General features: G+C 43.3%; 1 protein-coding gene and 1 long non-coding RNA gene across 2 annotated transcripts in view; both read left to right on the top strand.

The window, feature by feature from the left end:
* The first annotated feature begins 1,833 nt into the window (after nt 1-1,833).
* On the top strand, nt 1,834-4,951 carry LOC120323519. Its single transcript, XR_005564038.1, has 3 exons — nt 1,834-1,933; nt 2,600-2,736; nt 4,910-4,951. It is a non-coding gene; the product is annotated as an uncharacterized LOC120323519 (long non-coding RNA).
* Nucleotides 4,952-5,543: 592 nt separating this feature from the next.
* CLMN (calmin) overlaps nt 5,544-25,843 on the top strand; it is a 76,988-nt gene continuing 56,688 nt past the window's right edge. Inside the window, exon 1 of the mRNA XM_027718405.2 lies at nt 5,544-5,730. Within this exon, the coding sequence (XP_027574206.2) occupies nt 5,649-5,730 (82 nt within the window). The 5' untranslated portion in view covers nt 5,544-5,648. The remainder of the gene's footprint in view (nt 5,731-25,843) is intronic.

Genomic DNA, 25,843 nt, shown 5'->3' with positions numbered 1-25,843 from the left:
AGGACTGAGAGTGATCCATACAACCCTGCTCCCACCAGAAGGACCTCATCTCCACAGCTCTTGCACGTGGAAGCTGTACCTGTGATGTCACACCATCATCCCAAAAGGCCAAGTCTTGAAAATAGCAAGTGCATTTTGCTATTAAGTCGGTTCAAACAAACTTTACCTTGGTAGCAAGCAAATAAAACAAATTCAGCTTCCAAGTTAGAAGTCACTGTAACTCCTGGTATTATTGATGGATTGTGTGATGAAACTTATACCCAGCACATAGAGACCTTCCAGCAAGTTCCATAGTCTATTTACTGCCATCACCTGGCAACAGTTGTGAATCAGTGTGGTTCATCAGTGTGGGCTACGTGGTGGACTTCTGGGAGTCAAGGAAGGAGAAGACACAACAGAGTAATGGAAGGGAGGCTGATCAACATCCAGAGTTTGTACTTATGCTCAGTGGTATACTGAGGCAGGGCCAAGAGTCACCCCCCCCCTTCCTCTCTTAGCAGCTGAAAGGGACCAAGAGGGCATGGCACTCCTAATTCTAAGCTGGTCTTCGTTTTATTGATTATATAAACTTTATAAATTTTATAAATTAATTCATTGCTTGTTATCAAACTTTGTAGAACACACATTTTAGAGTACTCTCTCTTGCCTTTAAAGAACTCATAAAGCACTTACACTTCATAGTTTATTTGGGGGTTATTTTGTACATGACCTGACTTCCTCCTCTTATTACAATACCTCTCGTTCCTTTCGCACCTTTTTCTGAGCGTCTCCTGTTTACTTGGTTGAATTAGACTGTCTTTTTTTCTCCTGACTTTTCCGGTGCTTTTCTTTGAAAGTCTGTTTTACATGGTACCCCTCCCGTTGTTTACATGTGTGTGGGCAGAGGAGCCAGACTAAGGGGTGGCTGCTGTCAGACAGGGTAATAGAAATGAAATCTTCACTTACCTACTCATCTGGGAGAGCTAATGAGTCTTTTCTCATGGCTGGCACTCCTTGGTGTTTCAGATATGGGCTAAGCAAGGAAAATAAAGTGTTGATGAGACCTATAGTGGCATGAGTATTGCCTTGAAAATGAGTCACCACTCAGCTCAGGTTGTAATGTATCTGTAAAACATGAAAGTTAAATAAGAACGTGGATTACTTTCCTGTGTTACAAGCTCTAACTTTCCTCCCTCTTTCTCATTCAGCTATAGGGTAAGCTTTTTCCATCCTCTTTCTGGAAGACTTCAGAAAGACTAAAAGGATTAAAAAATGAGTGAGATTCTCACCTTCTCTGTAGCATCTTTAACAAGCCATAAGATCATGCAAAGACTCAAGGACTATGCCAGTAGTGCAGGCAGGACCCAAATGCCCATGACCTTTCCCAAAACACTATTTGTCATGGGCAGAGAAGCACCTTGCAGACCTGTGGCATTCAACAAGGATGTTTTGGGATTGTAGGCAGAGGGATATCTAGGAAGGATCAGTGGGAACCTGTTTTTGTAGCTCTTTGGCCAAAGCAGCCATGGATGGCTAGGGATAGGAAGTTATACTTCTCTGAGATTTGGGTTAAATATACACAATATTTTCACACAAGTGTACCTATTGCACGATAGACAACATCTTTTTCTGGTTACCATTGGTCTGGAACTGGTTTAAACAAAACCTGAAAAAAAAAGCATTCCTGGAATGAGTGTTCATATGGGGAACCCTGTTTATAAAGGGAAAGCAATTTAGCTACAATGGCATAAATATCTTCCTTAATTTCAGAAATAGTGTCCTTTGTGTCAGATACCTTCCCTTGCCATTTTAGCAGGAGCCACTAGACACCCTCCATCTGGACAGTCACAAAGCTGAGCTGTAGGATTTGGCTGTTTTGTTCCTACAATCACACAATCTACAAATAGAGATTTTATTCTCAAACTGCGAATTCAACTTATTAAATCACTCACAGGTAAGATATGCAAAGGGGGGGAAATGAAAAGATTTTTAACATCTTTATTCTGCATACACTAAAAAAAAAGATGAAGGTTATGCAGAACAGTGGTAGGTTCCCCATGAACTTCCTATCAGACTCCCTGCATTCTCATATGTGACCAAACTCTATTTTTAATAAACTTGTTATTATAGTTCAGAGTCTCTGCCAAGTGTTTACGGTGTTGCCCTAAGTAACAAGTCTGAGCCAAGGGACTTAATTAAATGTAACCTGCTTTTTCAGTTATAGAATAGTCCTTAAACATCAAAAGGCAAGTGGACTTTGTTAATAAAATCTGAAATCACTCTTTGTTTAAGAGTTCTTTACTCCTCACTGTATACAATCAGTTAATTCTTAGAAGGCATATAGCATTTTCACAGATAATTTCCCACAAGCATTTACAGATTTTACGACAGGTAACATTCTGGCTTTATGTGAGAATCTCAGATTTCATACTTTCTTGCTGAGCTGATTCATAGACCCCAGCTTGCAGGGAAGAATGTAAAATATTAAAGAAAAATGTTTATAAAGGATGCCCTTTTGGATCTCACAATTTTGTAATGTCCTTACAATTTTAGAGGCTTACATTTCCATTTTGGAGCATTTGGTTCTGCACATATGGCAATTTTTTTTACAATTATCTAGGAGGAGGTTCTATCTATGAGGCCTTCTGCTAACCACAAAGTTAGTTTGGTGAAGGTGCTAAAGAGCCATCTGAAAGTCTCGGATTGACAAATGCAGGTGACACAGCTGCTGCCTCCCTGGACGGAGATGCACACCTGGTAAGTGAAACTGGACCAGGGCTTTCATTCACAGCAGCTTGCAGTCCAGTGTATTAAGATGAGGTCATTGCAGCTTATGTTGATGTGTGAGGCTAGAAACTAGAGTGGTCAGACCTGGCAGATGGACCTGAACCCCCTGCTGAGGTCCGGCCTGACCCTCTGACAGGAGAAGGGGTGGCTGCTGTGCTGACAGTCTCACCTCCATTGGTGCAGGAAGAGCAGGCGGCTCCAGCCTGTGCTGCTGCTGGACCACACCAACCTGTGCCATCCTGCCTTCAGAGGGCAAGGCAGCATAGAGCAGGTGCTTTCCCAGATAAGAAAGGTTTAATGCCCTTCTTCTCTCTCTAAGCGGAAGTTATAAATTCCCCGTGCCCACAGTGTTAATCATTTACATCCTAAACCCAGCCTGACTCTGAGACCCAGGCTGTGCGGGTCGAATGCAGCCACCTACCTGGCAGGCCTGGAGATGTCAATAGCATGGGCTGCACCCTCAGCCACCATGACAGTGGAGCTGGGCAGCTCTTGCATGAGGATAGCAAGGAGGGTGAAGGCAGTAATTAATTCCAGGAAAACATGCAGGAACAATGAATCACAGCTGCAACATCACACCCCAGGTGGGGCTGGCAGTGAGGAGTTGCAGCAGAAACGGTGTGGTCAACAGGACCAGGGCAGTGACCGTCTTCCTGTATTTGGCATTGCTGTGGCTGCACCTGGAGTCCTGTTCAGTTTTGTGGCCTTCACTGTAAGAAAGACATTGAGGTGCTGGGGTGTATCCAGAGAAGGGCAATGGAGCTGGTGAAGGGTCTGGAGTACAAGTTGTATGAGGAGCGGCTGAGGGAGCTGAGGATATTTATCCTGGAGAAAAGGCTACTCAGAGGAGACCTTATTGCTCTCTACAACTACTTGAAAGGAGGTTATAGCCAGGTGGGGGTCATTCTCTTTTCACAAGTAGCAAGTGATAGGACAAGAGGAAATACTCTCAAGCTGTTCCAGAGGAGGTTTAGATTGGATATTAGGAAAGAAGTCTTTGCTGAAAGGGTGGTCAAGCATTGGAACAGGGCACCCAGAGAAGTGGTGGAGTCTGCTGCTGAAGATTGCAGACTGGTTCATTATTCCTCATTCATTTACCTTCCCCTCATGTCATACGGCTTTCTCCAGCTGGCATGTTGACCAGAGCAAATGGCCACTGGGAGGTCTCACGAGCAGGCCAGTGCAGACTGGGACAGGCTCTCTAGAGAGCTCATGACACTCCAGCTCCTGGAGGGTGCCCACACACAATGGGACAAAGCCTCAGCTGTCTCCATATGGCACTGGCAGTAGTCCTTGCTTCGAGCTGCAGTGAGTATTGGGGATCTCCAGCCACCTCTTGCAGACTGTTTCACTGATGCTGTGAAGTCATTTGCCTGTTTTTCCCACAGCCACACTGGCTCAGTTTCCAGCTCCACCTCTAAATGTGGTACTGATGCATTCAGCCCACTCAGACAACTCCTGGAACAAACAGGTCCTCCCAGTGCAAAATGAAGTCAAAGCACAGCATTGTGATTTCTGCAGATCTGTCTGAGCTGAGATGCTTTTTCTTTTTCACAAGCTGTTTTTTCTGCTCCTTGCAGTCAGGTTTATAAAGTCTTCATCATGGCACCCATCTGTCCTTACACCTATGCAAAACTTTCCAGTCTGGGTATATAAGCAGTTGAAGACTGCTCCACTCTTGGAGACCGCATTTTAGGATAGCTGACTGCTGCATATTATAGTGGTGATGAATCCCTCTTAGATGTTAAAGGGATGACTTTGCCTCCTTACCATCTCCATCTGATTTTGAGTAGTAATAGAGAAATCACCAGAGCAGGCTGTGGGAAGAGCGCTGCATTCCTGAGCTGGGTGAAACAACTGGTTGTGTGGAATAAGTGTTTGCTTGGGATCACAAAAACACTTCCAACTTGAAAGAGCCACAATTTCTAGATCCCAGTTTGTTTATATTTAACTTTGTAGATCTCGGCTTGTGTGTTCTGCTAGTCTAACTCTTGATGCTATACTGGTCTGACTAGATCGTATCAAAGTTTGCTGTTTACATTATACAGTCGTCATGGTTTGAAAACAGGCACGTAAGTACAAATAGTGGTATATTGTAATGAAACGCCTCGTATGCAAAGGAAATGTTCATGCTTTTCACCAGGTTTGTAGAGAACAGCTCTTAGTGACACTGCAGAGCCTTGGTAACAATTACTGTCCAAGTTTGATGAAAAAAGGTGTAAATGAAGACATCCAATGTGAAAATTCACCTCAAAGGAAATCTGACGGCTCAGACGGACTAGCAAGAGCAACCTAAATCAGTATGCAAGTATAAATGTTTTTAATGTATAATGGCACTGATTTAATCCCCACGAGGAGAACCCCTCTGCTGCTCATACTTTCGTTCTTCCATTGCTGCCGTGGCTGCATGACAATTATTCTAGGGACGCCCCTTCTCCAGTCCCCAGGCACAGCAGGACACACGCTCGGCGTTGTTCGCAGCCCCCCGGGACCGCGCACGAGCCGCTCCGTGTGCGGGGTCCCCGACCGAGGGGGCGGTCGGCGCGGGGGCGGCGCAGAGACGATGCGGGGGCGCGGCCTCCGCTATTGCGGAGAGGAAGGGGCGGCGGGCGGGGCGATGCCCGCGGGGGGCACTGCCGGACCCCCGCCCTGCTCCGCCCCGCGCCAGCGCTCCGGCGCTCCCGGCCGGGCGGGCGGAGGGAGGGAGGGAGGCGCGGCGGGAGCAGAGGGAGGGACGCGGGGCGGGGCGCAGCCGGCGCGGAGAGGGGCCGCCCCCCCGCCCGCTCCGCTCCGCGCCCGCCGTCGGTGCCGGTGGAGGCGGCGGTTGCGGTGGCGGCGCCGCCGGCTCTCGCCGCCCCCTTCACCCCCGGCCCCGCGTCCCCATGGCCGGGCAGGAGTGGGACTGGTTCCAGCGCGAGGAGCTCATCGGGCACATCAGCGACATCCGAGTGCAGAACCTCCAAGGTAAACCAACACCCCCGCAGAAACCCCTCCCTCCGCCCCCGCGCCGCCCCGCTCACCTGCCCCAGCTGCTCCCCGCGCCGCTCCTGCCTCCCCCGCCCGGCCCCGGCCGCTCTGCTCGGGCTCCCCCGGCTCCGCGGAGCGGGGGCGGCGCGGGCGCGGGGCCGGAGGAGGAGGTCGGCGGGGCCAAAGTTTCCCCCGAGCGCGGCGCCGGCCCGTCCGACCGCGGGGAGCCCCGGCGCTGGGGCGAGCGGTGCCGGGCCCGGGGCAGGGACGGGGCGCGGGGGCTCCGCGGGCGCTGGGGATGCTGCGGCGGCGGGGGCGGCTCAGCCCGTGTTCCCCTCGGGCGGCGCTGCCACCCACAGCCGCCCCCGAGCGCCGTCGGGGACGGGACTGCAGGCTCCAGCTCGGCTCGGGTCGCTCCCGGCCGGGGGGACCTGTCCGGCCGGGCGGTGCGGGGCTCACGGTGCCTCTGTGGGTAACGGGAGCCTCGGTGCGGGGTCCGTGCGGGGCCGAGCAGAGGCGCCCTCCCGCCGCCCCGACCTGGAGATCCGGGGTCACTCGGCCACGATCAGGGCACGGCTCCGGGTCTGGACCAGAGCGATTTGAGCGGAAGCAGATGGCTATCAGAGGACTCGATTTAATGTATCTTCTGAAAAGCTGCTGTTGAATAAACATGAACAGAGCTTTTGGATAAATCGTCTACGAGATGCTCTTCTGTTCTGCCACAGGCTTTGCAGGCGGAAGGGATGCAAATACTTGGGTCTGAAGGTATATCGGTGTCAGCGTAGTAGTAGTTCCTCCAAAGTTATGTTTGCTCCTCACTAGGTAACTCATCGTGATTGTCAAGGACAGCAAGAATCGATGGAAGAGGAAAAAGCAGCAGTGGTTTATGAGAGAACAATTTGTTTAATGTAACATACCAATTTTAATCTATATCTCACATAATACTGCAATGTATCTTTATGTTCCATAAAAATAATCAGAGGTCATTATCTCTTCTTGTCTATGCATAATTATATTAAGGCACTGTCTACTGTCAGAGCAGTGCAGTTGCTGGAAATTAGTTTTGGTTTGGATTGATTATAGAAGATGTACAATTTATCAGAAGAGAGTCAAATTAGCCATTCTTTAAGCTCTGATTTTGTATTAATGTCGTTAGCTGCTGATGGGGTCACTCCACAGCATTTTGACCTGCATCATCCTAACCTCTGAAATTCAGATTTTGAGTACAGCAAGAGCTGTTGATTCCAGGTTGATCTCCCCTTGGGTTTTGACAGTCTCTCATTACAGTGTAATTCTACATTTCTGACTGTTGGCTCAGTCTCTTTCTATTCTGTGTTGTTAGCATGGCTGATCTCTTGTTGCTCAAAACTGTAGCAGATTTAATCATTAATTCATGGACGTTTTTTGAAAAGGAATACAAAAGTAATCTGTTTTTAAAAAGAGTAATAGGCTTTTGGCTTTGCCTCTCAGTCATGTGTAGAAGAAGGAGTTAAAAGTAATTTCACTTTCTGGAACTTAGAACTCATTTGTACAGATGCACACAGCCTTATCAAAAATTCCTGTAGTCCTGTAGGAGAATGTCATCCTACAGAGGAAATTCCTTTGAATGACATTATGTTCATGAAAAAAACCTCCTGTTCCCTTCTTACCATACAAGAGAAATTCTGAGAGATATATGAGTTGCACTGCTAAATAGGGTTTTAAGAAGTTTTATGCCTCTTGTGAGCTCTTACAGGGGAGAAAAAGCACTTGTCCTAAGGTGCTGCTCCAAAGCAAGTGATAATATCTGTCACAAAGTATATGATTTGTAACACATAGTTCTCACATTATCTTCTAGAGATGAAAAACATTTTACAGATGGCGAGTCTGATACTCGTGAGAGTGTGATTTTTGTCGCTTGGGAGCTTGGTGGCAGAGCATGGTGCTTCTCTTCAGAACAGTTTCTTGTAAAATGGCAGCATATGCTCCATGTTTGTATGTAGTAATTAAACGTGCTCCTGCTTTATAATTAAAAATTCATTCCCTCGTCTCAAAACAATGCAATCCGAATCACTGCTAGTATCATTCCCTATCAGTTGCAGAATCAATAACAGCCTGGATGTGCTAAAAAGTCAAGAGTCTGGGATGAAAAACTAGGTGAACACAATGCAGAGTTTCCATCAGCACCGTCAGAGCTCCTGCAGGGCCCTGCTTCTCAGGGCCACACGAATGACCTCATGCAGTGAGGGTCCTTGTCTGCTGCTGCATCTCCAGCTCCTGCAGCGCTCTCTTGCACGACCAGCTGTGCTTAGAGTAGGTGCTATGAAATGGATGGTTTGTCTTATTCCAGAATGCTCCCATTCAGTGGGACATTCTGCATATGTGAAGGTGCTTCCTGGTCTCTGGGGAACCCATTATATTGATACAGACCCAGGAGGAGTAAGGAGAGGATGGGAGGCAGCAGCTAAATATTTGCAGATATGAACAACAGATGAAAACACTGAATGTCTGTGTGTAGCTATGGAGACTTCTGCTGCTGATGCACAGAGCCAGACAAATGTGAGGTCTGCAAGGCAGATAGAGGCAGTACAGTCCAAGCCATCCTACCCAGCAGGATGAAAGAGCCCAAATGGTGATGACCATGAGAGAGGGTCCTGAGCAGCCTAGCTGGTATTAAAGTTTCTGCAGGAATCATACAGCGATCTGCTGTAGTAGTTTTCCATAACCTTTCTACCTCCTTTTTTAAAAGCAAAAATTGCTCATTTCTTTCAAACAGTTCATTATGCCTTAGCTAAGCTATAGAGCACTGCTGATGTAGAATACTATTTGAAGATGGCATGTGCTGTTTCAGTCTGTTGCATCTTCCTTCTCTAGTTTGGTAGTTCCACATCCAGGAAGGATCCAAGGTGCTGGTTACTGGGAAGTGTCTGCTCTTCTGGAGATGCTTTTGCAGTGGCATGATCCCACCAAATTGAGAAGTTGTTCTGGGTGCATGTGCCGGGTGCAAAAGTAGCCTCAGGGACTGTATGTTTTGTCATGTAACTAATGGGTGAAATTATGGCCTGTGTAGGTTTTTCAGTTTTTCACAGTGAGACTAAAACTGGCAGCAAGGGGTGAAATTTACTAAATGGGCTGGACATGGGGTAGGGGGGGGGGGAAGATGATTTTAAAAATGGAATTACATCTGGCTATTTAGACATAGGTGCATAATGGTGGGCTTCTATTTTCCCTTTCCATCAAGATATGAGATCTTCCATTTTATTTTTTAAATAAAGGAAGTGACATTTCAGAACTGTCGCAGGTAACTGATGCTAAAAGCCAGGCGCATCCGTTCTTGACAGAGGCGATTTCAGAGAACAGAAGCAGAAGCAAGAATCTAATGGTGAAGGGGGGAGAGGAATGTAAAGAGGGAACAAATGCCAGATGTGGTGATGCACAAACCAAGTTCCTCTCTCCAGGTCTGTTCGGTTTCTAAACACATTCAATAAACTGATCCTCTTGTGCTCTTTGTTCTGTTTGTACATTCTCCATAGTGAATTTCTCCACATACTGAGAGAGAAAAATGGAAAGCCTGCGCAGAATGGAGGAGCGCATCATCAAGCAGTGGAATGCTCAATAATTAATTTCCTGCCAGGAGATGGGTTTTTTTCTCTCTCTTTCTTTCATTACAACACCAGTGGGAACATTTTGTTACAACACAAGAATATTTTAAAATCTTCCCTATTGGAAGCTTGATTTAGGATCATCAGAAATATACTTCCTTATGTGGCAAATTGCAGTCGCTAGAAAGAGGCAACATCCTCAGCAGGAATTAATCTCTTTTAGATGATATTTTGGTTGTGTGCTTTGCAATAGTCTGAATGTATGTTGAGTAGTACATATCTTTCCTTACATTCCTTGGAATGAAATATGTGGAGATGAATAATTGTGCAGTCAGAAGTTTTGTTACCACCACTTAAAAATAATTATGGTTTGAATGTTCATTTTGTATATTTACAATAGAGTAGATGGGCTGAGATGGTAGAACTCTACCATCCTGCTATCAGAAGACTAGACAAGGTCCTGCTACTTGTCATTTCACTACTCACTCAGGGTTTGATCCAGAAACCACAGAAACTCCTAGATGTTTATTCCTTGATTTCTGTAGATTTAAATACTTTTCTGAGCCTCAGCCTTGCTCTGCTGAGGGATGCATGGCCTTCAAACGTATTTGGAAGGCTACGCAGGAGTGTACTGTAGTGTTGTCAGAAATAATGGGGGAAAAAATGGTGACAGACTTGAAGAAATAACCTAAACAATGCCAGCCTCATTAATTCCCCATCCTTGTCATGGTTTGTAGGTTTATGGGAAACCATAGTTTATGGGTGGATCATTTAGTTGTAAACTACTGGCACTCTGATTTTGCTTGACTTCCTGTTTGGATCCCTATGATCTAGACTTTATAAGCTTTGGACAGCAGTAACTGTAGTTGTCATCAATATGAGTCTCAGCTTCCTTTGAGGTAACAGGTTCTGAATGAAGCCTGTGTCCTAGGAGGTAATACAAATGCTTAACTCATAAAAGTTAACTCTGGCAGTGAGAGTAACCTCCTGTCTTTGCTCTGGGGGGCTTAGGCATCTCTGATGGACTACCAAAGGCAGGTGCTATAGTCAGTCTTGAAAATGTTTCTCTCTGTATTCTTCTTTATCATTTATGTGTGAAGCATAATTCTTATGACTTTTGCACTTAACTACAGAGAGTAATAATTTTCTTTTAATTACAAGATACAGCAGCATTCAACTTGTTTGCTATAGTTTGACATGCTTTTAAAATGCATGGAAGTTTTACAAATAGAAGGAAACTTTTTTAATGTATCTATTCATTCTGACAAAAGTAACATGCTGTAACTGTTCATTACTTTAACTCTTCTAAAACTTGCCACCATATTCAGCAGGATTTCATTCTGGCTGTAGGCACGCTTATTTAGTGGAGTTCTTTTTAGATTTAGGTGACATTTGGAAGGATGAAATTGCCTGGAGAATATTAGGCAAAGCCCTGTACAACCAGAAAGTGATCCTATTGTATATAAAAGTGCAGGTAACAAGCCTGAGAATTATAAGTGTGACACCCCCCCCCTCCCCCCCCAAAATAAAGATTCCAGAGTTAATGCTGGAAACATACTTTTTCTGCTGGAGATGGTCTTTGTAAGGGCAGCCTCATACCTGACAGTATTTGTCAACAATGTAAGGAAGACTTACCTGCTCCAGATGTAGGAACCCTGGCAGTGAAATAAAGGAGCAGTGAGAGGTAAGGCAAAGTGCAGATTGCATGTTTCAGCATGCAATTTTAACAAGGTCAATCCCTAATTTCTCTAACAAATTAGAAGTCTGGGCTCTCTGTCCCCCTGAGTGGATGAAATGACACCAAATTCAAATCATGCCTGGTAGCTCCACAGTCAAATGAACTCGTACACTTGTGTATTAACACTTTGTCTTAAGAGAGACTGTATTTGGCAACTGTATGGACCTGACTCAAGGCATGGGTTGATGTGCTGTCACTTGCCAACATCACCTTCTCTGTCTTTCCTGGCTGAGCTGTTGTTAAGGCACTGAGCAGCCTCAGCATTAGGAGAGCTGGTGACACCTCAGACCGTATCACTTGCCTGAAGTCGTGGCTTAGAAATTACAGTCTTCAAAACACTGTGTTAAAACTAGTAAAGATTTAAAAATATAATGTACTTTTCATAATTCTCCCGCTTGTTTTTGTTTTGTCCACTTGACTTGGACAGAAATTCAAGCAATCTTCTTTCTCCTAAAGACAATTTCAAGGTTATGCCACTTGCCTCCTGAAGTATATGTAGCATCTATTTTGAAAATATTACAAAGGGATGACTTGATTTTCAGTTTTAAAGACAAACTTCTGTTGGACTAGAAGAAGCAACCTTGGGCATTTTGGCTTGTCAGTGTCCATTTAAACATTTATGTCCTAAGCTGTTTAAACTTTCAGTTGTTTCAGAATGATTCTTAAGGGCAAATGTCTAAAGGGGAAGAGCCAAATATCTGTCTTGTCATGTAGAAGTCAAAAAGAATTAAAAAATGTATTCAGGAATAGAAATTATCAGATAAGCAGTGAGATTTTTGTCAGTGCTGGGGTGGTGAAGGGCATCACAGCACCTTTTAAGAAGTAAGTGTCATTTTCTACATGTCTCTGTACCTGCTATTCTATTTTTATATCTCCCCAACCAGTTAAATACAGGGACTGTAGGTGGAGGATTGCAGGATGGATTTTACTTCATTATAATTGCTGCATATTTCTGTGCAAACAGCTGAGCTGTGTTTTAGCTGCAGTTCGAGGCTTCATAGCCATGAACACAAGTTCAAATTGGCATCTTCTAAGGATGCTTGTAACAGCAGCAGCCTGGATGTCTCCGGAGTGAATGCCTGTGGATCTGTAAGCTGCAGGCAGAGGATTTCTTTATAAAACCAGAAATCCCACTGAATCCGAGTAGATATTATCAAAAACATTTAAAAGATAACTCTAATCTCTGCGTCCATTACTTAATTCAATGGCATGATTCAAGACATATTTGTTGAAGTAGTGTAATGCTTTGAAGGATTCTGTTAATTACTTTCTACAAATTGATTTCAGACGTAAATTAGAACATATTTTATGTTGTAGTATCTTGAAAGTTACTCCTGATATAGTTCAACATAATTCGGAACCAGTGTATCTGTGAAAAATGAGTTCCCTTGTTTTTTATACTTTTAATGTTGGTGTCTTCTGCTGTTGGTAGTCAGAAATGAGTCCTTTCTAGGCTGGTGTTGATTTGCTTCATTATGTTTTTTCTCTTTTGGTAGTATAATTCCAGTTGTTTACAAAATAAATGCTCATTAAATATGTGTCACAGGGTTAATTTTAAATACAAACATTTATATTTCAGTCCTTGTTGTATTTAGTGCATGTATCCCCTTGGATCTTCATCCTATCATAATTAAGACTGGGGATAAATGCATTTTGTAATGTCCCAAGCTGGCCAAAGAAGTCCCTGCTCTTGTGCAGTGTCCATTACCAGGAAACGCATCTGTTTAGATGCTCCATGTGTCTGAGTTCATTCAGAGCCCTGCTAAGGTCAGAGATGCTCTACCCATACCTATGAAATAGCCCAGCTAGATCAGCTAGTGCCACCAGCTACATTTTTATTCTTCCAGCCTTTTTTTCCATGTGTTTTCTTCAAGAAACCCACATAACAGTGCACTAAACCCTTCAGTGGTCAGTTGGCCCTGTGTTGCTCATATGTTGTGAGAGCCATATCACAGCTTGAACTGTCCATTTCACAGGACGCCAGCTGAAGCTCTGAATTGCAGCCAAAGCAGAGGGAGCATTTACGTGCATGGGCTGTCTTTCTGTTGTGCACTAATGGTCAGATAGAAGTCCTTTGCCATTTTGTTTCAGTCTTTGCAATGAACCCCCTAATGTATATCAATAGGTGTTTGGTGTATGCAGTCAATGTAGTTCATAACTTAAGGCTGATTATACTTTTCTTGGCTCAGTGAAAAATGGGAAGGGCAAGAGAGACCTGGCTCTTTGACAAATGAAAGCAATGCCAACAAAGATAACTGTTAAAAACTGATCCTTCATATGACTGCCTCTGGACACATGACTAAAGTTTTCTGACTCTTACTGATGTTCACAATAAACATGAACTGCAGTTATAACTTAATAAAGATATAGTATTTATAAATAATGTAGTATGAATTGTCCACTTCAGACTTACTGTCTTGGATATAAGGAAAGAAATATAAATCTGTCTGGGCTTTTTGCCCAGGGAGAGTAGCAAGGCAAAGAGAAGTAGGCACATGGGGAAGAGCATGGTCCTCAGAAGCCCAGGGAGGGACTGTCGCCAGTACCTTCATGTCATACTTGAACTTGATGAGTCAGAAAAATCCAGTCCAAAAGAGAAGATGACCTTTTAGAGATAAAATTCCCATTGACTCCCCCTTTTTACAAGGTACTCTGTAGGCCTATTTCTGGTACAAAACCTGCATGATTCCAAGAGTAACTGTAGAGTAACTTTCAGAGTAGCTGGGAAGCATTTGGTCCCTCTCCTTGTTCTCAGGTTCCGGGCTGGGTAGGGGACTTCCTGATGATTAATGTCACTGAACAACATTTAGTTCCTGTTGCTCTCATTTTTTTCTATCCTTTTTTTTTTTTTTTTGATCTCCCTGAACACAGGACAAGGAGTGATTTGAAATTTTAGGGACTCTTGCAAGACTTTCCGTTTCTGCCTGTTACGAAGAAAAAAGTTGTTAAAGGACCTAATGTTGGTCAAACGAACTTGTGTTCAGTCTTATTCCAGAAGTTCATTTGGTTATTGACCTTGGCTGAAAGAACACAGAATACAAATTTTTACTGCCTGATCTGCATTTCTTCTTGTGAGGGTAGACAGTCTTTTTGATGTATTCAATGTTGGCCTTTCAAAACTTTAAAACATTATGTGTTTATCAGAAGGATCAAAGGAGATAGGAGTTTTAATTGTCTTCAACAACTGTGTATATGAAGAGGAAGCACCATGTTTTGGTTTCCAGTACAGTTAAGGACACTATAAAATCCTTTGTCTAAGCTGCAGCTGACAGTATCACTCATCATGAGTTTATTTTAATTTAAGAATTTGGAGGTTGCACCAGTGTGACTAGTCTGAAGTGAGGAAGCAGTTGTGACCCTGGTGATGGTAGCCCATTTCTGCAGGAGAAGGACGGTGCATTTTTCCTGTCCAGTCCTAGGCATAACCGAGAGGGGCCGTCCTCAGGTGCTGAGAGATCCCGATGTAGCTGGGGAGGTCTGGAAAGCTGAAACCCATCGGTCACAAAACTGTTTGGAAACTAATTAATGCAGCAAGTTACATTCAGATTTTGTTTCAACTGGTCTGATCTTAGTACCTTTCAAGTCCCTGACACCCTTTAGTTTTGGGGAAGGTCTAGGCATTATTTCATTGCCTATCCCACAGATGGCTCTGGAGCAATTTTTTTTTCATGCAGGATCTCGGTTTTTTTCATGCATATTGAGTCCTTTGCTTTTATGCTGAGACTGATTACGAAAGTCAGTTGCAGAAGCGCTCTGAATGCCTACAGAAAGCTCTGAATGAGACCCCCGTGTTGCGTCACTCAAGCCAGTAAACAGTTTTGTCATTTAGGCACTTAATTGCAAACTCAGTGTTCACTTGACCTCTTGTATTCTCATTTCACTAATGAACCAAAGCTTAGGAAGAGTGACTGACTTCAGAGCTGCAGCAGTTTGGGCTCTTTGAGCCAAAGTTTCCACTCATTTAATTTATCATACTAATGATCAGTTTTGGAGCCTAAACACAGGAGCTGCATGGAAAATACGGCGTAATGTGCTAATGTGATGTCCACGTGACAAAAAGATTGGCGTGGGCTGCCCACTTATTCTTGGCTTTCTGGTCCTGCTACACATGTGTGTTCTTGCACGCAGCATCCTTGCAGAGGAATGAAGGGGCTGTTATGGATGTGGAAGTAGCATTTAGTAACTGTGGTTTTACAGAGAGGTCCAAGCTTGGGTTCTGGTACTCACATAATATGGATGCCCACAGGTTTTCTTTCCCACTGCTTTGCATTTGTCTTGACTAAAATTGAAATGTGTTCTTAATGCATGCTAGCAGGGATTTATTTCTATTTTTTTAGTGTTTGAGTGTCTCTTGGTTTTGATATATTTCTCTAGATGACACCCTTATGTTAGGCTTGAGGATCAAAGACACATGAAAGTCAAAGGATTTATTTCACAAGTTATCCAGACAGCCTAATAACATGCTTTTTCATGTGTGAACATGGAAAGTTTTGGTGAAGCAGGCCTTGAACCTTGGAATTCTCTTTTCAGGGTGACCATTGTAACTACCTGACCAAATTCCTCTCTTCACACCTTCTTCTCTCTTTCACTATGTGACAGCAAAAGTTAACAATATCCTCTGACAATTCATGTAAACTGTAATATACATAGATACTGCCTTCTCTGCAGTAAATCTTTACAACTTGATAATTATCATGAAGCTATAGACCCATTTTTCATCCCCACATGTGGTGCTCCCATGTTTGGTGGCAGCTGATTTCCTTCTGGGTTTGCATGCGCTTGTTGGGGTTCTCTCCAGTACACACCAGTTGGTGGGAATCTACAATCAGATTTAATTTAGGCTTGACTTAGAATGCAAGAACAAAATGTTTGTAGAGTGAAATAAAGCTGCTTTGTTCTACTTCTCCCTGTTTGTGAAGATGTATTTTTTATGTCTCATCTTTATGAGTTGCTAATTATCATCTTCAGGTAGAACTTTTTTTTTCCTTCAAGTGTTTTGGTATTACCTCAGTCAAGATCCAAATTAGCTGTGCGTGCTCTGCCTCTTCTTACTATGCTTTCAGTTCTCTGAGTTTGTTCCAAGAGTTTTGTTTGCTTTGTTTTGGGTATGTGTTGCTAGAAAGAAGATAAAGTGAAGCTGGGGAAGGAAGAAAACTTGCTGCTAGATGCTGGAAGAGGGTAATTAATGATGAACATCTCCAGGAACTATAATTTGTTTTCTTTGAGGAATGTATGCTAATAAAAGCTTTCCGCTTGCATGCATAAATGAATCAGATTAAATTTTATCCCAGCATGAACTTGCTGTCAATTCATGCTCTTCAGTTCAGGTCTCAGAATCATCCAAATGTTATTTTACGAGAGCAGTGCTATATCCACTGTCCTGAAACCCTGCCTGCCTTATGCATGGGTCTGAAAGAGCTTGGTGGGGTAGAGAGGAAGTCTGAGGGAGAGCTTGCTTATGGCATGGATGAGACATTTATCTTGTGTGAATGTAGAGAAATACCTACCTAAAGATGTCTGCATGCCCTGGATTATTATAGGAATATGTTCTGCAAGAGAGGAAGTCATAGAGTTAAACAAATTTAGAAATAGGACAGCAATCAGATTCTGGTTTTTCTTAGTGCAAAGGTCATAGAGGAATGAGGCAATTAATTGCCTAACCTTGAAATGTGGTTTGTAATGGAAGCTCTGCAATATCTGAAAGTGCAAGCGGCTTTGACTTGAAGCCAGTTGAAGCTGGTGTGTTGTGGAGTTACAACTTGATAAATAAGCCATTCTGATCTGCTCCTGGAAGATTTTGTTTCTTCTTTGTTCTCTATTCCCAGTTTCTCAAGCTCTTTGGTATTTGTCTGGTGATCTCCATCTAGGCTTGGCTTCATGGCATGAGCAGAGGAAAAGCATTGACATTTAGTCCCATGATTCTTAGACATGAGTTACTAATACTAAAAGGAATGAATAAATGACAGGTGTTTTGCTGAGCACTTTCCCACCACTTTCTCAATCTTTCCTTCTACCAGAGCATGGGAAGTGCTGAGGCCTGGTAACTCCTGAAATAGCCTCGAGTCTTCCCCAGGCAGGTCCTCCACACTGCACATGGGCGCTGGCTTGCGATCAGTATGTGCGTAGGAGCTGATCCATCGCTTAAGGCTTCTTTGGGAACCCCAAAGAACAATAATATCCTGTTGACTAGGATTTTACTATTTATATCCATCAGCTGAGCAGCCACCTCCTCTGCCTGCTCCCTAGTTACCAGTCTGTAAATCTCTCTTTGGGCCACGTTGCCTCCTTCATGGTTGACAACATTGTTTTTAATTTCAAGATGAATTTGTTTGAGACACTTAGAAGACCAAGTGCGTGGATGAAGAAAGGCATCAGCTTTTCTTGTTTTGTTAACCTGTTAGTTTTTTGGACATCAGACAAAGAGACCGGCAGGAAGCTAATCTAAAAACAATGGATAACATTAGAAAGCAGTACAATACAAAGAGGAAAACAATTAGATCCCTTATAGATATGTTTGTGGAGAGGTGCTGACTTACACCTGTCAGATTAAAGACTGAATCCTACCACCCACATACTCTCCCAGAAGTTTATTCCTTTCTTATTTTTCTATCCAATTTTTTTCTGCAGCAGATTTTCAGTCTTCTTGAGTAGAAAAGGTGTCATCTTCTTCCAGAAAAACCCTTCTGTGGCTTTGAAACATAGGGAAAAATATGTCAAATTTAGCCTGGTACTTTCTAGGCTTCTTTTTTAAATGTGAACCTTTTAAGAGAGGCTGTACAATTTACTTCATAGAGAAAAAATACAGTCAAACCTGTGTGAGTCTGCTAGAATGAAGTGAAAAGAAAGCAATTATTTCACTGCGAGCTTTTATGAAGATTTTTGAGGCTCCTGTCAGAAAATAAAGTGTCTTAATAATGGAACTTATTTATAAAGCCCAATTGCTTTGGCTCCAATATGGATAAACCCATCATGGAGGAAGTGGGTTAAACCTGGTCTGAGTCAGAAGAAGCCATTGCTCTTGGTTGGTGCTAATTTTAATTGTATGAACATGGATCATGGAGTTCCGTAATTTTGCTTTGGTGCCACTGTGCATGTCCAGAGACCTGTTCTTTTCTGAAGACTTTGCCAGTCTATCTACCAGGGAAGCACCCTGGCTTCCTGGCTCCTGATTCCTTCTTTTCTGCATTTCAGGAATGTGGTGACTCTGCCCAGCTCCCCTCTCCCGTGCTATCTCTCCCCAACTTTGCCTTTTGAGGCTTTCTGGTGTGTGTGCATCCTTCTTTTTAAAGTACTGCAAACAAAATGGGGCATGTTCAGCAGTTAAAAGTGAACTAGGAATACTCAGAAAAACCAGGATATTTTCTGAAACCATTTTTTAATTATAGTGAAAGCTTTGTGCTTATAGAAAGTTTGGAGTATTTTTGGTACCATCTGGATACCTAAAGCTTGGACAACAAATCACTTCTGACATAATGACGAAAGTGTATAATACTGTGTTCTTCTAACCCGTGTCTCATTAATGTGGAAGCACATGGATTTTCCTGAAAAATGTGGATTCACCATCTGTGCTAGTATTCTTTGTATGAAGTGAAAGACTGCCTTTTATGTTGTGATTGCAATGGACCCATTCTGCTTTTACTGCCTTCTCTCTTGGACCAAATGGGTAGGTCACAGAACAAAATAAATCTACACCAAACAGTACTTATTGCTAATACTTATTTACCTTACATCCAATGTGGGAGCTATCAAAATTTATTAAAGGTGGAACTCACAAGATTAAGTGACATTTTTCTGATATTCCCACTTCTTCATGCTTTGACATTCATTTGCTTATTTGGGTTGTGAACCACTGGTCTTCAGGAAACTGAATTCCTTGTATGCCCCTCATAGATGTCCAAACCTAAATCGGGGAGTGTGTAAAGGACAGTAACATTAAGAGTTAAAATGTTATAGGCAGATTTAAAATGGTGTAGGTGAGTGTTACCCATTGAATGTGTTGCAGCTTGGTTTGAGATATCAGTTTTCAAAGTAACTTAGAGGTTATTCACCTTCAGAATTAGGCATTGGCATTGTGGGTCTGATCTAAGTCTGGGGATCCCCAGCTTCACTGTACTTCTCCACTGACATTTGAACTGCTCTTTAAATTCTCCTGCCTTAATTCTGACTCCTTTTATATTTACAGAATAATATTTAAGATTCTTATATAGGTGTTGCAAAGCAGTCTGTCTTTTCACCATTGTGTAATTTGAAGTATCACAAAAAAGATGTTTTGTATGCTCTGAAACTGTATTCCACTATTGTATGTTTGATAGCTTCATTCATACAAGCTGGTACTGATGGTTTCCAGATGAAACCCATCAAACCCAGGGATCTTTAACCATCTTACTTTTTCTTCATCTTTCTCAAATCCTTCTGCTTTTTCATATTCTAGACCCTGAGAAACATATTTAAGTAACTAAATAAGTATATTAGCAGTAAAATTTAATCTGCTTCAGTAAGTTCCTCGATGTAGTATGACTGAGCACAGTATAATTAAGGGACAGACTCTGTTTTCCTGCACTTTCAGTAGTTTTACTTCTGAAACCTCATGGGGATAAGATGCTTTATGGAAGATATTGATCTGCATTTTATTAAAGAGTTTTTATGGTAATTTTTATACATCCGTAAATAATACCAAAGGGGAAGGAAAGGGCTTTAAAAGATATTTTTTTTGATGTGTTGTGAACAGGATTCAGTATCAGTTGAGAGGATAGACTTCTCTTAGCCAGGTGAAGACAGTAAAAATAGGACAGCAAGAAGACAACTGCTCCGAAGGGACTGGAGCTGGACAAGCTGGCAGAGCAGGAAAGTGCCTGATCCCCATGCTTTGGAGACAAGTCCATCTATCTTCAGACTTAGTGAATGACTCTAACTGGATTCTCTAACAAATTGGAAAGAGCAATAACGAAGCCTTTCTTGGGTCCTTGAGGCTAAATTCTGGTGAGGTTTTGCAAAGTTAAAAGAGGAGGGGCTGGTGGTGGTCGGCAGGATATTACCAGAGAATGGGCTGGAATAGCGTTTTCTGAAATGAATGTGAATAGCAGAGACTTGAACATTTTGGAAGATAAAATCCTATGATTTTGCCTCCTGGGATGAGAAAATCCAAAGCTGTTCACTGGGGACATGGAGGAGGAGGTAGTTATAGCATAGGAAGCTAAGAGATTTTGATGCTTTGTTCACGGCTTAGATTCACCAATCACGCACATGCGCAACCCTCAGTAATTATAAGCTGTTAGGCTTGCCTTCATCCTCCCTACTTGTCATATGAATTTCTTTGCCTGCAACTGGGATTTGATCTTGCACCCACTGAATTTTTTGCCACTGAGCTCAGCGTGGCTAAATCTGGCTACTGCAGTGGAGGAGCTGCTCATCTGCCTGTCTCACATGCACAGAGTTGCATGCTCTGAGCACACAGTGAGAGTCCTCCAGGGGCTACAGTATTGCTGAAGCCAGTTTATATAAATATATCTGCCTGCAGTCCAAAACCCTGAATATACAGAACTGCAAACCAGAATTAGATCTAGATCCTTGGATCACCCATGCGCTTGTCCTTGGTTGGCATGTTGTCAGGTGAACCAGCAGCACACCTGGCAAGAGGGGTGATGTGGACGTTTTAACAGCTCTATGGGTTCATTTGCCTAGGTGTAGGAGTCTTTGTTATGACTTCTGGCCTACTTCTCAGCAAAGCAATTAGCAAGTCCGAAAGGTCTTGCCGCAAGGCTTTCACAAGCCATGAATTATGCATTTAATTCTGTATCCTGCCTTTCCTTTCTCTTATATGCTCTTTCAGATCATGTAATGTCTTATTTTCCCCTCACATGAAATCTGACAGCCTAGTGCCCAGAGCAGGGGCACAGGAAAGCCTTTTCGTCATCTATTCCCAACATACAACTTCTTTGTCTGTTTGTTTGTTTTTTTCAGGTGGTGTTTATGAAAGAAAATCCTTGTTGCAGACAATAATATCTTTAGGCTATTCAGTGCCTTGCCTTCTGAGAGCCCTGATAGCAATACCAATCTGCCGGGCATTCAGCAGCAACAGCTGCTGCCTGCCTGACACCATTAAAACACAGATTTAGCATTTATTTACAGTACCATGGAGCCATGAACCTGCCACTTTGGTATGGTGTAGCTAAGGAATAACATAGCCTCGAAAGTTACTGTAAATTAACTTTCCTGAAAGTCGATTAACTAAACCACTCTGGATGCTGGTGTAAGTGTTCCTCTGCAGAATGAAGGTGGCTCTGCCTCAGCTGTTCATAGTTAAATGTAAAGTGAACTAAGGATACTTTTTTCCTCTGCTGCTGTTTTACTTGAGACAAGGTGTTAGCGGTGTGGGTCTGTTACTATGTGCTTGAAGTCGACCCAAGTCCTGGCAGTGGAGGTGGATGCACAGAAAGCAGTGAGGGCGGCAGAGGAGAGGACCCTGAGATCAGATGGGCCAACTGTGTGTTTTTTCTACCAGGATCAGTACCTGTGGAGCTGGGCTCATTCACAGCCGCTGGTGTTGGAGGCTGTTCTGGGAGAGGCGGGCAGCGGAGTGGTTTAGCTGGAAAGGCTGAGCACAGAGCCCTGTCCTGCCAGAGCAGTGGGGCTGAGGCTCATTTGTCTGTAATTCTGGCTTTTGCTTTTGATATCCCCTTGAGGCAGGGAAGAGGAATTGTGTGGCTACTCTAAACAAAAATAGGTTGGAGTGAATTTCAAGAGTATTTCTCTGCTTTTCTGTCTCAACAAGAAGCTCGCTGGAGATGCCTGAGCTGCTCTTAATAACAAGGATGCTGAAGAGGGACCACATGTGTGTGGGTGTGTTTACTCTGCAGCTGACAAAGCAAGGTTATATACCTTAATGGCTATATACCTTAATGGTTATATACTCATAATGGTTCCTGTAAGTAGTTTATTAGGCCTCTCCAGACATCGTGGATGCTCTAGGGAAAATCCCTACACTGCCCTGTGGCTATACATTACCTGTTTGTCTGCTGATCCACGGGATGCAATTATTCCTCCAGCCTCATAGAAAATGCTCTCCTAATTCAGAGCTATGGCAGTGAATGTGGAATGGAAAATGGCTTTCAGCCACTTCAGGAGCTTGCTGCTGCCTCCTCTCAGGAGTCCCCAAGGAATCCTGCATGCTTGCGAGGGAGCCAGCATGTCTCTCAGATCGGTTATTTGGGATACAGACCCACCCACACTAGTGATGGTAATTCTGGGCAGTGTCAGCTGGGAAGTGATTTGGTCCCAAGGCCCATCGTTTTTCTGCTAGGGATTCTCCATGGATGCTGGGATTGCAGCATGTGGGGGTGGAGGAACTCACAGATCCAAAGCTTGTGCTGGCCAGATTAAAGAAGCTGTGTTTCCAGTACCAGTGTTCCTGTGCTTTTTTTTGCCCGTGTGGAAAATCTTGTTTAGTTACAAAAGTCAGTTATAAACTGAGGCTGCTCTTGGGCATCTAGTAAATGTAAAATTTGATTGTAAGGATGAGAAATGTTTGGGTAGTGAATTTGCTGCCATGGCAAAGGCAAGGTTTGTAGGGAGAGGTAATTTCTTTTATTAGGCTGGCTGATAAGTTGCTTTGTTGTTTTTCCAGCTCCTGTTTGTTGGCCTTATAAAAGCTCCTGCCTCCCCTCAGACTTTTTTGGTGGCATGCTTATCTGAGTAAGAGAAATCAATGACAGTAGCCTAGTGCAAGTGGTCATGTTTCCAGACTGCAAACTATGAAACAAAGAAATTCAATTGTTATTTGTATAAACCCAGTTTATTTATTGCCTTGCTTATGTTGCTTTTGTTATCTAATTTGTGACCACTGAGAAAAAATTAGGATCTTTTATTTATACAGAGTAATCTCTTGAAAGTACATCATTGCTTCAATAACATGACTACAAATAAGTAAGATTACAGCAGTGACTGACTGAGAATGACAAGTAACTGAACAGCATTGCCAAGGCCCAGCCTGACTGCGGGTGCAAAATGTGAAATTTGGCTTTGAGAGGTAACAAATGGATGGATTAAACTACAGCTGTAAGCAGGAGAACATTGTTCAGCTGTAATGCCATAACCTGAGTTTTCTAAGCTCTACCTGGTCCCTCAACAAGTCACCCATCATGGTAAAAAGCAATGCATAAAATGCACCTATCCAGTTTGCAGGCTGGTAGTAATCCCAGCATGTATAATGTATCAAAACAAGAAGTTTCACTGCTTGAAATGCAAATATTACAAATCATATATACATTTTCCTTAATTTATTTGACTGTGTAGGGCGAGGCCTATTTGAAGTTCATCCTACCTTAGTTTATTTATGCATAGAAAGTCCTTGAAGAGTACTTCAGGGAGGGGACATGAACGAAAGCTGGAAGATGCCCGAGTGTTTCTCAAGCCCTTGCCAGGCTGTCGACGTTGTCCCAGGATCAGATGTTCCTGAGAACAGCACTGGGATTTAATTCACTTTTTCTGTTCTCATGATGGCTAGAGCAAAGTGGAAATGTACTTTAATTTCCTAAAGCAAGATTTGATGTACTAATGAAAGCACTGTGTTTGGGAGAGCTTTGGGGAGGTTGTTGGGACTGCTAACTTCAAAACTATTTTAGCAAATGTTTCCTTGATGAAGTCTACTCCGATCTGCAGTCACCATAGCTGCTGGTATTACACGCCTGAAAGGTCCCTCCTGTTGACTTAGCCCTCATTAAAACTGTGCATTTCTCACAGCTGTGACTCCTAATGACAAACACTGAGTCGTGGCACTTGGCAGGGGCTGGATATGATCCCTGAACCTAGCTGCCCTGTCTCATAAGACCCCCAGGATTCTCTTTGTAATTTTGGCTTAATGGGTGGCATTTCTCTTAAGCCCTCACTGTCTGGAAGTTGGACCTTCTCAGCTGGTCATGTAGGTTTCCTCTGCCACCGTGATTTGTCCCCTGGTTTTGATGGTTTTTTTGCAGTACATGAGAATGTGAAATGCAAATGCCAGGCTGGGAAAGGCCTCTCATTTGCCGTGAGAGAATTAGGCTCGATTTCAGCCTCTGCTGTAACTCTGCAAGATTTGGGGCCAGCAATGTAAACACTGCAGACTACAGTGTAAGCCCTGCAGCTACCGGGGTGGCCGGACCAGCAGGGGGGAGGCAGAGGTCACCCTGATTTCCTTTTGACAGAGTCAGCAAACACTAATCCTTCTCTGCCAGAGGAAAGTTGCTCCGCTCGCTCGCGGGGAGCCCTTGGTCACGTCAGCCCATGTTTATGCACCGAACACGGTATGAGAGCACATAAAAGAGCAGTGTTGTCAGCTGAGCCCCCCCGTCCTGCACAAACGCCGCCTTGTTTAGGCAGCTTGGCTCGTCATTTTTGTTTCATTTTGGTAGAGTAAACTCCTTTTTCTCCTCTGGTGAGCGTGATCCATCTGTTAGTTACATGTGGTGCTCATTGTATCTGCCTTAGAAACCTCCGGGTTGGAACATGGGCACCGTCCTGGGCGAAGACCATAATGTCACCAGTGAGAGGCGATTCACCCCTGTCAATGTGTATTCTCAACTCAGCCTGATCTGCTTACCCACATTCCTTGTTTTCTTTCTGAATGCAGACTGAGTATGCACAGGTAAAACTGTGTCTGTTATAATCAAGTCAATCAGGTTAATGCTGAATTAATGAGAAAACTTCAGTGAAAAACCTTGGATATGTTGGAGATGTTCATCTCTGGAACAAGGCAGAGTGCTCTGACCTGTCTGCCAGAGAGCCATCATGTATCATATAGGCCCAAAGAGCATTTTGCTGTGGAAAAGAACAAATAAGTCTACCAAATTTGAATTTCTGTTATCTGAGAAACAAAAGTTTGTCAGATTATTTCAGTTTTTGGTTGTTGCTTTGTTCCCTTGGCCTCTTCTTCCCCATCTCACCAGCCTGAATTTATTAAATATCATTAAATAACCTCTAACAAAATCAGAACTCTGATATTTGCAAGTCTGTTGTTGCAGACCACATTGTTTTTCATTGCAAAGGATGCAAGTGTGGAGCAGAAAGCAACTCTAGTCCTTCCTCCCTGAAAAAAAAGAGAGGTCAAAGAGAGAATTTTTGTGTGCAGAACTTCAATAATACTCAAAACACAACTTTGTTCTAATCATGTTAACTATTTATAAACAACCATTGAAGTGGTATTGCAAAAAAACCAACCAGTGGAAAGCCCCCACAACACCCTTTTACATAGGTGCTAACTCTTCCAAGAGCTGCCTGGCTACAGTCTCCCTGTCACTGCTACCTTGGCATGGTGCACCACCTTGGACATGTCTAAACTATGCTGAGCTTGTCTGTAAAGACCCTGGAAGTGCTTCAGGCTAGTAGCTTTGTGTGTGTGTGTATACTGTATATAATGCAGTCTGGATCAAACTCTCTTTGATTTTAAGCTTTGCTAATAATTAACCCTCGGCTTGTCGTAGCTATCCAGCATAATGATAACCACACTGCTGGCTCCTGTCCACAAGGTTATTAGGTAAGTAGTGCACAGCATATCCCTTCCACTCCGTGTCTGAGAAGCGATGTCTGTGCATGTGAATGAATGTGAAAGAGTCTAAATTAGGCACAGTATCTCTTTCCAAATTCTAATACATTATAGGCAGATACCAGTTCATCTGCCCTTTGACCTGTTATGTCAGGTTTGGAGAGCGTTCTTCTTGCAGAGACTTCATTAAAGCTCTTGAGCACACGTTACGGGCTCTGATCTCTTGTTTGCATTAGCAATGGAGCTTTTTCATGTTAAACTGGTTTGACTGTA

The sequence above is a fragment of the Pipra filicauda genome, unplaced genomic scaffold (genome assembly GCF_003945595.2).
Source record: "Pipra filicauda isolate LSUMZ 115617 unplaced genomic scaffold, ASM394559v2 scaffold27_size4233163_pilon, whole genome shotgun sequence".
Lineage (NCBI taxonomy): Eukaryota > Metazoa > Chordata > Aves > Passeriformes > Pipridae > Pipra > Pipra filicauda.
Note: the sequence above shows the minus strand (reverse complement) of the source record. Positions and strands in the feature narration are given on the sequence as shown.